Source organism: Bacillus rossius, chromosome 5 (assembly GCF_032445375.1).
Source record: "Bacillus rossius redtenbacheri isolate Brsri chromosome 5, Brsri_v3, whole genome shotgun sequence".
NCBI classification, from domain to species: domain Eukaryota; kingdom Metazoa; phylum Arthropoda; class Insecta; order Phasmatodea; family Bacillidae; genus Bacillus; species Bacillus rossius.
The window spans coordinates 77,495,896-77,510,453 of NC_086333.1; the positions used below are offsets into that span (position 1 = coordinate 77,495,896).

General features: G+C 35.6%; 1 protein-coding gene across 13 annotated transcripts in view; it reads left to right on the forward strand.

The window, feature by feature from the left end:
* The window catches only part of LOC134532049 (probable ubiquitin carboxyl-terminal hydrolase FAF-X), a 111,206-nt gene extending 104,059 nt beyond the window's left edge, over nt 1-7,147 (forward strand). For 9 of the 13 annotated variants that reach the window (XM_063368207.1, XM_063368211.1, XM_063368217.1 and 6 more), the window contains exons 42-44: nt 235-381; nt 3,323-3,507; nt 4,640-7,147. In XM_063368207.1, coding sequence (XP_063224277.1) covers nt 235-381; nt 3,323-3,507; nt 4,640-4,778 — 471 coding nt within the window. In that variant the 3' untranslated portion in view covers nt 4,779-7,147. Of the gene's footprint in view, nt 1-234; nt 397-3,322; nt 3,508-4,639 lie in introns of all 13 variants that reach the window. The other 4 variants (XM_063368210.1, XM_063368213.1, XM_063368214.1 and 1 more) reach the window with 2 other exon arrangements.
* The last annotated feature ends 7,411 nt before the right edge of the window (nt 7,148-14,558 follow it).

Below are 14,558 nucleotides of genomic sequence, written 5' to 3' on the forward strand. Positions count from 1 at the left end.
CGACGAGTATGAGTGTGTGACGATTATGCGATAAAACACAGTATTTCAGTGAGGCAGCTACGAATGTTGATATTTTACTAATGTCCGAACTTTTATTCTCTGTCATGTTGAGCAAAATTTGCATTAGGGCTGTGTGCAAAATGTGGCTGAAAATCAAAAAAGAAAAAACAGATGTTGGGTTAGATAGTGTGCATGTATGTTGCCAGCAGTGTGATGTGGAACTCATTGTTTCAGAGGCCTTATGCACCAAACACACAGTACAGTTACAACAGCTGGTCTCCTCCGGCGCAGTCCAATGAGTCGACAAATGGCTACTTCCTGGAGAGGTCGAACAGTGCCAGGAAAACGCTAGAGAGGGCATGCGAGTTGTGTCCAGAAGAAGTGAGTGTACTCCAGGTATCTTGCTTGTCTCATGGTCAAATTAATATTTTGATGTTCACTGAGGGAAGTTATGTATTTATACATTGGTTTGGCCAACTTTAATGTAGATTTACTTGCCTTTTTGTCACTCTTAAAGTAGATTTAATTTTTAAATCCACGTAGTAACATTAGGTAAGAAACTATTCTACACTTCTCATATTTATTGAAAAGTGTCAGATTGTTTTGGCTTATTTTTTGGTCTGAAAACTTGGCATTGGCTTCTTTATTTAAACTTGTAATTTCAATGTGCTTGTTCCGTGAGAACAAAGTTCTAGTTCACCCAAAAATTGGTTGATAGCAGCACCCGGCACATCTAAAAAACAGCACTGCACATAAGAATGTATCAACGACATGTTAAATCTCCAAAACATATACAAGAAGTGTCAAATAAATTTCAAACTTCTATTAATGTCACTTAACAGAGCTGAATTAATAAATTAGCTTGGACCAAATTTTTAAAATATGTATTGCATTTGCATTTAATACTGCAGTATTACTGAGTACGAATTTAATTGTTATACATTTATCAAGGGGAATATTGGAAAATTTTGCTGTGCAATAAATAGGCCTGTGCAGTTAATCAATTTTTCGGCTCAAGTTTTGGTTCCGGGTATTTTTTTTTAACTCTTTTATAACTTCTCACTTCACAATCTGTAATATTAACGAAATGTTTATCCTGTGGGAAAAGTCATCAGTATCACCAACATATTGTGATGTGATAAAGCACAAAAAATGTATTTCATAGAGTATAGTTTATCAGTTACAGGAATTTTGGGAGGAAATCAAAAGATGCCATCTTAGTTCCAACAATTTTTAGACTATAATTTTTTTCGGGTAATTTTTTAATTCGTTAAAGCATGATATATTTAAATAAAATTCCTGAAGCATTTTTTCTTGTGATTTCTGCATTTGCAAAGATGAAATATTAATAATTAAAAGAATTGCAGTTGTGCAAACACCATTGAAATTAATATGGCATCTTTCATTTCCTCTCATATATTGGTAATATATATATTTTTTTCTCCTCTTGGAATGTTACAATTTGTTAGATTTTTTTTTAAGGGGCAACTACAATATAATCAAAAATTGCAACCAAAAATATTTCCTAATATAACAAAGTATGTTATAACTGTAGGTTTTACTCATCAAATTACATTTTAATTGTAGGATAAACATCAAAAGACATTTTAATTGGAAGATAAATAAATGAATGCAGAAAAATGCTTTAACAGACATTAGAATGTATCTGTGTGTCAGGATTTTTATGTCAGCATTGATTAGGTCTATCAATTTCAAGGTTTGTGGTTACGTTAGATTAAAGAAACTTGAATAAAATAAAGTTTCAGGCTTGTGAAAAGAGTGTAATCATTTTTCTGTGATTTTAATTGTTTTTAATAACCAAATAACATTGACCCAGCAAACCTCATTCATGTATATTTAGTGGAAATAATCCAGATTTCTTCTCTTTTTTTTTCTGTATGAAGACCAGAACCGGAACCGTGGTTCTTGATGTACTGTGTTTTCTCTCATAATCGTCGCACATTTTATTTTAAAATCAAGTTTAAAAAGTAGGGGTGCTGCCATTATGCATAAAAAAAAATTTTGTTAGATAAAGTATTCATAAAAACAAAACTCATTCATGGAAAGTACGTTTATTTACTAAGTAAAGTATAAAAGAACACGCCAAACAATTTAATTTAATAAGTCATGCAACAAAAACCTTTCTTCAACTTTAAATAGAAAAACAAAATCTGTGATCCAAATACAAGCAGAATGAAGGCGTAACTACCGTAGTAAACACTACGAGTGTGCGGGATATCAAATGTAGTTAACTCGGTACCGGATAGAGAGCGCGCGTTTCATGCAATCGGCGAGATATCGATATTCGACTACGTGTGCGCGCTCTATACGGGAAGCAAAATAACCAAACAGTAATGATTGCAACAAGCGCTGGCTACATTTTTGTAAGCGGTACACTGCGGCGACGCAGACGAACAATGAAGGTTATAACGTTTAAAAAGTCTTTAAATTAAAATTTACACATTACACAGCTTTATATTTCCGTTATTTAAATAAGTACGCGGTAATTTCTAAATAAATATTATATTTATACTTTAAAATACATAGTTTAGTACGGAAAACAATTAAGCGCTCGGCATCTAATAGCGGGACCAAAGACATCATGCGAAGTTTACGCGAGAGATTATTTTTAATCCAAATTTTGACGCCCTAAAATATGGGTGCGGCGATTACGCGAGTGCGACGACTATGCGATTAAAAGAGGGTAAAACCAAACCAGAATAGAACTGACGAATATAAACCAGAACTGCTCAGCCGTAGTTTTAAACAATATTGATGTAAATTTAAATAATTAATATATCAATCATAAAATAAATCCTTTTTTTTTTTTTTTTTCTATTTGCTATGTAACATTTAATACAGTCATTTTCATGAAATTAAATAGTTGTTAAAGTTACTGATTGTAAGAAGTATGGCGTTGAATCTGGTGTTTCGTTAGTTTATTTTTATTTATTTATTTATTTATTTAAATTTGTTACATGCCCACCGACAGTCTTGAGACTTCAGAGGTGGGCACGACACAAAACAAGTAAAAACAAACACTATCACAATAAATACAGACAGCACAGGATAAACACAAAACATGAAAACAGAAATGACATGAATACCAAAAGGACAAGATAACATGACACGTTACATAGCGAAATGTTAATTACATAAGTATTAAACCTCAGTGAATACATTTACTATACACAAAATATACAGATAAATGGATAATACAAAATATAACATGTGACTAGAGGACTGTACTGTTTGTGGCCCCCCCCCCCCCGTAGAGAGTTGTACCGTGATCGCACCTGGCTGCAGCTTGAAGGCCAGGCAGTGTGTGTCGCGCTGCCCGCAGGAGCCGGAAGGGGGCGAGGAGGTGTCCGAGGAGAGCGAGAGTCCCCAGGCGGAGGACCAGCAGCAGGCCCCGCCCCCCCTCCCGCAGCAGAGGCCGGTCCCGTACGTGCACGCCAACAGCACGGCTGGCGCGCCCGTCAAGAGGCTGCTTCCTGCTGGCCCGGGGTGAGTCCGAACTGCAGCTGTTTGTTCACCAACAATATGGCGCGCATTATTCCAAACACCACCAATGATTGCGCTCTTTTACTCGGACTGCACTGCAACGACATGACACGGTTTTTTACTGACATTAGGTAACAACAACGACGACAAAACAACTGATTGTAGAAAACACGTAACTTCCGGGCGCCAGGTGGACCACCTGTTAAAACCGAAAAGTCCTCAACTTTCAGGCAGGCTGGCCAACGTGAAAGTTTTGTTCTTTTCTTCAGGCACTGCACTATTTACACTAAACAACAGCAGCTGTGAAGGTGTCCCCGTCGTAAGTAAGGGGATGTAGGAACTATTACCAGGCCGTCATATTCCTGCATTTTGAGTATTTTAGGCAGGAGATCCCACCGTTGCCAGCAACACAATACATATACAGTGAATTCTCTCTTTGTCACCCTCATATGTGTACAATTTGTCATAACGTATGAATATGTCATGTTGAGCTACTCAGATTGCATTTATGAAGTATGAGAGGTGGATAGGTGAATGAAGGACGACTCTGAATTCGGCCCTTAGACAATGTTTCTCAAGTTATGCTTAGAAATACACTTATCCTTGTGGTTTCACCTTACTGCTGCTACATTTTCCCTGAATTCTGTCAAGTTTTTTTTTTATTATCTCTTTAGTTTCAATCAAAGAATTCAGCCTTTTTGCGTGTTTTTCGGCAAGAAACAAAAACCTCTGGTATGAGCATGATCATTCGAAGAACACAGCTGCACATCTGATGAGGGCCACCGACTCGATGCAACTGGCCTTCCACTCAGCGGTTACTGAGAGCTCTAGTCACGGCGCTTAGTCAAAAATGTCCGTACAGTAGTCTTGAATCACCAAGTTAATGTGGACCACCACCCTGATAAATAACACTGATTAAAGAAGTGGTATCATTTTTCTGGGTAATTTTTTTTTTCCAGTTTTTCTTCATTATCTTTAGTGTTAGGTGCTCGAGCGAATATATTTCAGCACTCTTTGCCGGTAATGGCAGTTTAGATCAGCTGGGATGATATGTAACCTGGGCTAAGTGTATTCGTAGTTAGCACACAACCAGCACTGGGGTAGCTGTGTGGGACGGGTGTCTGTGTGTGCGCAGGTGCCCCGTCCCTGCAGGGAACTGTCTGCAGACGGAGCAGGTCGGCAGCGAGCCGCTGGACGAAGCTTTGCCCCTGGACGCAGGGAACGGAGTGGCGTTGCCCAGCCTGCCCCCGGAGCAGCCCCCCTCCTACCACTAGTCCCGCCCCGAGGGACCACCGTCGAGGCAGGCCTCGGAGGGCCGGCCTCCCGCAAACCTCCGTCGGGCACCTTCTCTTGCAACCAAAATATTTATTACAGCTTAGACCGGCATGTTTTAAATACATGTGTACAGTTGTACAGGAATTGGATTCACACTTGTATTTATTTATTTTGTCGCATGTGTTTAATAAATTAGTGTTTGCTTTTAATGATTTCCAAATAAACGTGTGTGTGAAAAAAAAGATATAACCATTTTCCTTTTGTTTTTTGTAGCTTGATTTTTTTTCTTTCTTGAACTTGCATTTTGTTCTAAATAATAATTTTAACACATCTGCTGCTCAAAGTTTTTTTTTTGCATTTTCTGTTACTTGAAGTACTTGGGCCCTGATGGTTGGTAAACGTTACTCGTTTTTCTTCGAATCGATTCACCATCTTGGTACATGTTCTAGTTTGATTTCATCACAGTTCATCTTAGAGCTGTATAAGCATGCGAGCTCACAAATTCAAGCTAGAGTAGCCATTTAATGTATACCCTTAAATTTAAATACATGCAAATTTTAGCACTATTACTATTTAATTAAATTGTTTCAGATTTGTGCCATTATGAAAGCATCAATTCAGAATGTCTTTATAAATCAAATGTTACTTGTGAAGGATGAAATTTCATTAAATAAAGAAAGAAATTCTATCATTTTGTTGCAAAACAGAATTTGACTTGTGGCCACAAAAAATATTATTTAAACGTTTAGGAGTTGTGCTTATCTTTTGCTTTATGAACTTAAAAACGTTCTGTAAATTGCATTTGTCCAGGATTGGTTTTCCCTGAACTTTGTTGACAATAATAGTGCCTAAATAACTTCAAACTTCAAGGCTGATGTTTGATGATTTTTATTAGGTTTGCGAGTGGTTTACTTTATGTTCGGCGTGTGCAACAAGCAAATGTTTGGACTTCTGTTGGTTGTTGTGTAAATGGTTCTGTCGCGTTTGCACCTTTAATGGCGTGGTAATTTTTTTTTTGTGGTCTAGGTCAACTTTATAAAAGACTTGTTAAACAATTGTATGTTGAATTTTATGTATAGCAAGAGACTTGTATATAACAATGACATTGCTTCAAAGCAATGCGATGGACCGCTGAAGAATAATACACGATTGTTGTAGAACATTTTGATTGTGAACGTTGGAACTTATTCTTCATAGTCTGCTCTTGTACTCATGTAAACTTTTGTTTTTTAAAGGATTGTATTTATGTTTGTTTTTATTTTGAAAAGGAACAGTATGTACAGTATATATAAATAGATGTATGTATTGGATGTGGTGATTCATTATTGTACATTTACGTTAAGAGAATTGCCACACCTACGTCTTATGCTCATTGTATTGTTCCTTCGTTAAATGCCACAGGAATGTTTGATGCTATTATTTAAAATAGGTGTACAGTAGATAATTTTATAAAAAATATTTTGTTGCATTCCGTTTATCTTTTTTTCTTTTTGTTTTGTTCCTTCATTTAATGGACTTTCCTTTTATGCTGTTAAGGCAGCACAATTGGGTGATATATATTTGCATTAAATTCTTTTTAATATTTTAAAGTGAAGCGTAGCATTAATTCTTTATTCCAAATGCTGGATAAACACTCCATACGCAATTAAGGTTAGCGATGGCTAATTTGCATTTCAGTGCAATATGTTTCCCCTTAACTTGTTTATTAGTACTTTTATAATTTATTTCCTGTACAATTCTAATCATTTTGTAATATAACTCAATATGTACCCATACTTACAAACTATCAGCCAAAGTATTTGTAAAGAAACCTAAAGTTTGCACGTGCAAACTAGAAAACTAATGGATTTGCACCGGCTTGGATTCATGGATTCAGCATGTCTATCCAGCACGTTTAAGATGAGACATGCATGTGATGTGTGAGAGAGATAACCTGCCTGTGATTATTTATGCTTTTTCTATGTTGCAGAAGATAGTCTTTTTAAGAAGGTGTGTGACATAGTTAAACTGTTTTATAATGATTAATCCATGATAAATATTCAAAGCTGTCTAGTTTTGTGGGTTTTTTTTCCAGTTTGATTTTCTGAATTATAATCAATTTAATTTAAATGTTAGGCATTAACTTCTTTTTATCATTTACAGGAATACAATAAAGTAAAACTTTTGAACTATTTAATATTAACTTGCAACAGTAATAATGTTTACTGTGCTGTGTTACTTTGTCAGTTGCTATTGATTCTTGGGATTTTACTGTGTTATGTATAAAAAAATTTGTACAGTGCCAGAATTTTTTTTTTGTTGTGCAAACAAGTCCTTTTTTCTACTTTGTCGCTCCAAGATAAGTGGAAATACAAAATTAAGTTCTGAACTGTTTTTAAAATTTATTTCCTTTTGCAGACTGATTTATCCAAGTATTAAAAATTTTTATTGCAAATTTTTACTGGAAAAATTTGTTTGTTTGTCTCCAGATATAGCTTGGTTCTAGTTTTTTACAGATTCTAATCCCAACTCTTCTCATTCACAAAACAAAGCTCAAAGTCTTAATTGTGTTCGCTAAATATAATTTTTAAGATGTGTACGTATAGTCTACAGTATATCATTGAAGATGTTTTTGCTTGAATAGTTTTTGCAGTTAAATCTTTGAAATGTTCCAGTCTTGTTATTTTAGCCATATGATGTGCGTTAATATTAATGCCACTATAACTGGTTGCAGAGTTCTACAGCTACACTATGAAATCTATTTTTGATCAGGAAATTTTTTTATATATACATTTTAGTAATTACATGAATTGCAAATTATAAATTTTACACATTTATAAACCTAGCATTCTCATGCTGAGTTGGCACTAGGTCAGTATACATTGTTAAACAGTGGAATTTCAATACTAAATAGTACTTCACCAAGTCCAAAAAAAAAACATACCGTTTTTAATCGCATAATGTCCACACATTTCTTTTTAAATACTTGAAGTGGAATTTTTTAAAATCCGCATAAAGTCCGCACCAGACAAAGCAACCTTGGCCACCCCTGAAAGGCACAGTCACGGGATGGAAAATTACCGACGCTGTCAACAATGCTTTGACCTTCAGTTGTTCATTTCTCCGGAGCGGTCGCTGAGACGGTAAGAGCGCACGCGAGTGAGAGATGAAAAAAAAATGAGTGGCGTCTTCCACTAATCGCCGGCACCCAATTATCTCGACACCTGTCACATTTCACACGTCCGCTGTGGAGGGTCGCCAGTCACCAGTGCTCTGCGAAGCAGTGTGCCACCGTTAATATTTTTCAACTGGGCCGAGGGAAGGGTGCCAATTATACGTAAAATCAGGGTACTTGTAAACTACAGTAGAACCTCATTTTTACATACACTAGAGTCCCGTTATAGCGAGGTGTCACGGTTCTGGGTTTAATCCTCGCTATAACCGAATAGGACAAATTTTGCCCCCCAAAAAATAAAAATTAACCGAAAATAGCATAAATATTGTGTTTAAACCTGTATAATTGGAAAATAACAGGTTATATTAACGAAATCTTAATTTCTGTGAGCAGATGTGTGAATTCTCTTTAAAACGATACCCCACAAGTACGGATGCGATCACTGATTGCGTCAAAATAACCAGAATACCCTACCACGCCACGTAAGTATAGCATCTCAGCCCGCGGCCGACGCAGCATTGTCCTGCTATCTATCGTCGACGCGGGCTGTCTGCTGGCAGCCGTGTTGGTTCGGGATGTTGCTAACAGGTGGTGCTAGTGTAGCGCGACGATTTATTTCCTTACAAAAAAGCAGGATTGCGGCAACGCACGTACGCCTCAAACGAAATAGTCGCTGGAAAACTATACTTTTTTCATTTAAAGAAACCTGTCAACTATTTTAGAAAATAAATTTAGGATTAAACTCAAACATCGCCACCCCTTTCCCGGACAAATATCCCAACAAATGACCGAAATAAAAGTTACAAGAACTGTCCTAGAGATTCGGAAATAAATACGGTAGTGCCTACTAGAGGTGTAAAAGTAACGAAAAAATGTTTACCCGTATGTATTCGTTACTATAACAATTAGTACTCGTTACTAACGTTACTCGTTACTTCTGATACCGCATAACATGCTATGTTATGTTGCAGCAACGAATCCAGTCGTATTGCGTACGCGTACAGTATGACGTCGCGTAAATTATAATAAATAGAATATAAACAATTAACAATATTTGATAATTAATAGTTTTTGTTAACCAAGAAACAATTAAATCTCATTAGAGTGGCTTTTTAATATTATCTCTTTTAAGATAACCAAAAAAATGTGAAATTACGCTATTATAAAAACAAAAACATACATTTTTCTAATTTGTATAAAATACTTTCTTACATTGTTTCTGTTACAATCTCAAACTTTGTCTACACACACAATACCTTTAATAAACAATAAAAAAAACTTGGACGACGAATTTCCAAATTATACTTAATAAACAAACCTCATTCTTTGTAACGTAAATTCATCGAATATGCACACGCATGCGTAAAACATACGAAAAATGCGAGTAACGAAATGCAGCCGTGTGTAATGTTTTGTTACTACATGGCGCACCTGTTACTCAGTACCGAATACATACGGTTTGCTACAGCTCTAGTGCCTACTATTTGTCAGATAGTAAAATAAATAACGTGACGTGTTTGTAAACAACTGAAATAATTCCAAACACGTTTATAAATATTTGTGTATTATTAACGCGATCAATTAGCAACAAGTATAAAGACGGCTCTGACTTTTTGGTCTAATGTAGTTATAAACAATGTTACTATTCGTTAATGAAAATGGCGCAACAAATTAATTAACAGCATTTATATTAAAAAAAAAGTAAACATTGTTATGTTTAATGGCGGGGAAAAAAATAGATTTTGTCTATTTTCTAAATAACAAGAAATGCGTACAAGTATATGTATATTCAAAGGCTTGGTTTATTCGACTCGAGCATACCTTGGCCTTGAAGCCAGCCAGTGATGCTGTGACTGTGAAGTCGCAGGCACAGATAACTAACGGAAGTTTGATAAAAGAAAGAAAGGACGGGATTCTATTTTTAAAGCCACGCACTTAGGTGGCGACTGCAAGGCTGAAGAATGTGACGGCGTCAACGGCAAGATGTCTAGTGGCGAGCGAGAGGGGTGGAGATAAAGCAGACAAATAACAAAAGCGCGCTTCAAGCGATCACGCCGTAAATTCCTCAAAAATACCTCGTTATAGCTGTGTTCTCGCTATTACCATGCTCGCTATAACAAGATTCTACTGTATTTCAAGGGACCAGGAAATAATTATGTAAAAACCGGGAAAACGCAAAATGAGGGAAATGTTCAAATTTTTTTTATCATCTCACTATATGGGAAACAATAAGAAAATATATACCACACTAAATAATATGTCAGAGACGGTTATGTTTTTATATATTAACTGAAACTTCACTAACTCACATGATTAAAATTATACATATATCCAATATCCCCGTTCTTCATTATTGCCGAAAGTTCGACATGAAATTTGCTGTTCTTGTGTAAGAGATGAGAATGTTGAATCATCTTGATATAGCTACTTGGTGCTGAAATTTTGTAACACAATTGACTTTGAACTTTGTATTTAATTACGTGTTAAAATTTTATTAATTTCAGATAATAATGCTATAAAACGAAAGCTACCACCATCAATATAATTGTTTACGTTGAGGAATAGAAGTTAAATTGCCATTGCATTGTTTGAATATTCATTGCAGCTAATTGACTTTTCTGAATGTTTCTAATGTGTTAAAATAAACATCGCTGAATATGTACGAAGACGCCATATTTATAGGAAACTCGTACGTTGCTTGGATCGTATTTTAATAATGGAACAGTAATCCGCTCTTTTGTGTATTTAAAATGCGAGTTTTCACCTTTATTTTCATGCATAATACATTTAAGATTAAAGGGGAACGCTAAGAAAAGTACTTATTAATTTTCATGTTAATGTCACCATACGTTTGGTTCATGGCCGTATGGTGTACAATAGCACGTGGCACAAAAAAAAAAGTAAGTAGTTTTCAATGGCAAACGAAGCTGTGGTGACCATACACTAATGCAGTAGCGCTTAATAAATAACTTCACGCTATTCATTTTGAGAATTTATTGTTTTCTCTAAATTTTCCGATGGTTTGCCACGAAATACAGCACTAATTCTACGTAAACAGTGGGAAATGCTTTTGCACAAGCGGGAAAAGAATGCATTATTAATTAGTATAGGGAAATTGACAGTGCATGTAAAAAAATACGTTAATCGTGGGAATTCATATATCGCGGGTACGTAAAAATGAGGTTCTACTGTAATTATGAGAGAACAATTTTTTTACTGTAAAATTTTGAGGAAAAATTTTTTTTTCGGACTTGACCTCATAATGTCTGCACCCCATTTTTTTTTGTCAAAAATGTAGCCAAATTACTGCGGACATTATGCGAGTAAATACGGTATACTCCTTTTACACAAGCTCACATGCTCTCGACAGATAAAGAAAGAAGCATGTTATCAAAAATTAATTTTTTCACAGAAAGAAAGAAACAATTACTTAAAAAACTATTATTGTTATTAGAGCTACATTATTTTAAATCTTGGCTAACAGCTTTTCAGTGTACATTCTATTTTAACCCACTCCAGATTTTTTTTTTTACCATTCTGAGGGCACAGTTGGAAATGAATTGAAGCCAAAGTTTTATATTTACAGCTGTTCTTTGCGTAACATATTCTAGCCTATATGTCTGCCTCTCAAGTTTTTCTTCGAAACTGAGCCTTAAATTTTCACATTCGTATCTAAACTTAGAACTTTTTTTGACGTGACAACGTCTAATAAATTGATTAACGCCGGCTGCACGCACGAAAAAGGATGACTCATTGTCCAGTTATGCACTTTGTCCCATTACGCTCATTGTACGCTTGCGCCGCATCTATCTCTCTTCCACTCGATTGGAACAACCATCGATTTGACTTTTTCGAGGCACATTAAACTTGAAACACTCCCATTCGTTTCCTACTTTTCCTATCATCGTCCTATCCTTAACAGAATAACACAGATTGGAAGAAGTTAAATAGCAAACATGTATAAAAGTAATAGTTAAATCTGTTCGTTAAAGTAATAAACATATTTGAATTAATGAGTGCAAATAAAAGTAAATTTATCAATTAAATTGTAGATTTCATTTCACTCCTTTGTATCTATACAAAATAGTGATAATTCAATAAAAAATTATTCAATTTTATTCATAAAAGTATGCAATAATTTCATCAATGTTTTGTTATGATGATGTCATGTTAAACTATCGTCCGTAAACCGACTTTACAGACGACCAATTTTTATTTAATAATTTAGGTTTTGATCCCAACAATGTGAACTCAGATCAGCTTGAAGACACATGTTGATGGCTTCCTAACTATCAAGAGCCTTAATGGTATGAAGGAATTTCAGGAAATAACCTGATTATGCATAATTAGTAGGCACTATTTGTTCCAATAAATTTGTTGTCAATCCGTCCCAGTTTCCCACCAAAATATTTCCCAAAATGAAAGCTGTATTCCAGCACAGCCTTAAAAAATTATATATAATATTCAACACTCATACTTGGCTGTTTTTTAAGTTTCAAAACAAAAGATAGAGAACTTTTAACATAGTGTTTTGGTTGTTCTCTATTGGAAAATAGATAATATGAAACATTTGTGGTAAACATTCCCAGCAACAAATGACAAAAAAAAAAAAAATTCAAAAAAGCCAACATTTTCTTTTGAAAAGTTGACTTTCAGGTTGTTAGGTTGCCTCTAAATACCGCACAGTTCCTGGATTCCCGAAGAAAATAAGAGTGTTGGTAATAGCACTGAGTAGCGACATTTTCTTCCTTGCTTTGTGGTGTGAGCTGCACACCACAGGCAGGGCCAGTGCAAGGTAAATTGGCACCCTAGGCGAAAAACCTTAATTCCCTCCCCCCTCCCCTGGCTGGACACCCAAAAAAAAAATTTCCTTGCCTCAAAATACATAACGTAAGCCTAAGATTTGGTCAACAATCAAATGTAAGCAGGCTTGTGTTTTTTTTTTTACTTATTACAAATCATAAACAGGTCACCGTGGACTTTAAATAATTACTTATATCAATATAAACATTCCAAACTGTTACAGAAATCAATTTTCATCTAGTTTCAATAATCGTTTAGCATATGATATGAGCTGTTACGTGTCGTGCTGCGCCGCCGCCAGCTACTTGGCGCCCTAGGCGGTCGCCTAGTTCGCCTGCCCTATATGGACGCGCCGGCCCTGGCCACCGGTCAGGCGTGGTGGACGTATCACTGCTTCTTGCACATTCGCTAGGTGCAGAGAGGCGGGAGTTGACGGAAAGGCCGCAGCCTGGTGAGCTGCAGCGGTGCGCACGCACCGACGGGGGTCGGTGCCAGGCCATCCGGCTGTGCTGTGACAAAATGCTGTTTCTGTGACTAAGTGGTGTTGCCAGTCGCTTGGGAACTGTCCCGAGTTCCTCAGTTTGTCTGAAGGCATCGCAGACACAGTACTTTGGTGAGACTTCTAGTGTCATCAAGGATAGATATCAGAAAAAAAGAGGGGGAATAGACTTTTTTTTTTTTTTTACGTAAACTCAAATACAGCATTGCAACTCATAATGTACATTAAAGCCAAAACTAAAATAAAACTCATTATTTCATATTACCTATATTTACATTTAATTTACAGAAAAATTATGTCCTAACATTTAAAAGAAAATCAATTTTTCAAACTTGGAAAATACCTCAATCTCTCATACATATTTTTTTTAATACTGGCGTATAATTTCTCTAGGTTATTAACCCTTTAAGTCTATAAATACAACCAGAAGAAAAGACAAGCAAATAAAGTAATTAACAAACAGAATTTCTATTAACAAAGCATACAAACAGTTTGAAAATCTGCCACAGCAGTGCTAATTAGTATTTTGGTGCAAAATGTGATGTGCTTGACTAGCTACTTGACATAAATACGAGAGTGTTTATATCTTCTGTGCTTGCTAGAAGCTCTACCAATTCAATAACCTGCTAGGTGATACAAAAGTATCTGTTACACATGTTGCATCACGCGTAGCTCTGAATGGATAGAGGCATATTTGCACTTGAGACCAGTCTTAAAGGAAAGTCTGTACTGAATGTGACATCAAAATATCTGCTACCACTGCTCGTGTTCAAGAGATAACGAAGTTTAGCAAGCAACTTAGCATTGTAGATCGTAGGTTATCCATGTACATCCATGCAACTTGGCTGTTGTACATGAAAGCAAATTTCTGAGTCAACTGCATGCAGTGGTGAATTCAGAATCTTGTAAAATTTTGCTTTGAATTCAGAACATAAAGTTTTAAAAATGGGGTGTGATTTAGTCAAAAAAGTTTTAGAATATTTATAAATTTATGAAATATATACTATATAGTACAATAGTGAAAAAGTGCATGAAACTATTATGTACTTTCAACACTGCACTATAGTGGGTGAATTATGGTTAAAATAGGTAAGGAATACTTACTGGCAAAATGACTATGTGATGAAGATACCGAATTAACTTCAGTTTAAGATGCACTTTTTTTTTTAGACTCTCTACTTTGAAAACAGTTACTGAATTTACTTGATTCCAAGGTGCACCCCTGTTGCGAATTTCAAGCTATGAAAAATAGGGTTCAGATTATGATCTTATGGTCACAAATAAATTCATCAAAATTCACTAGGTGAAGTATATATGAAGATT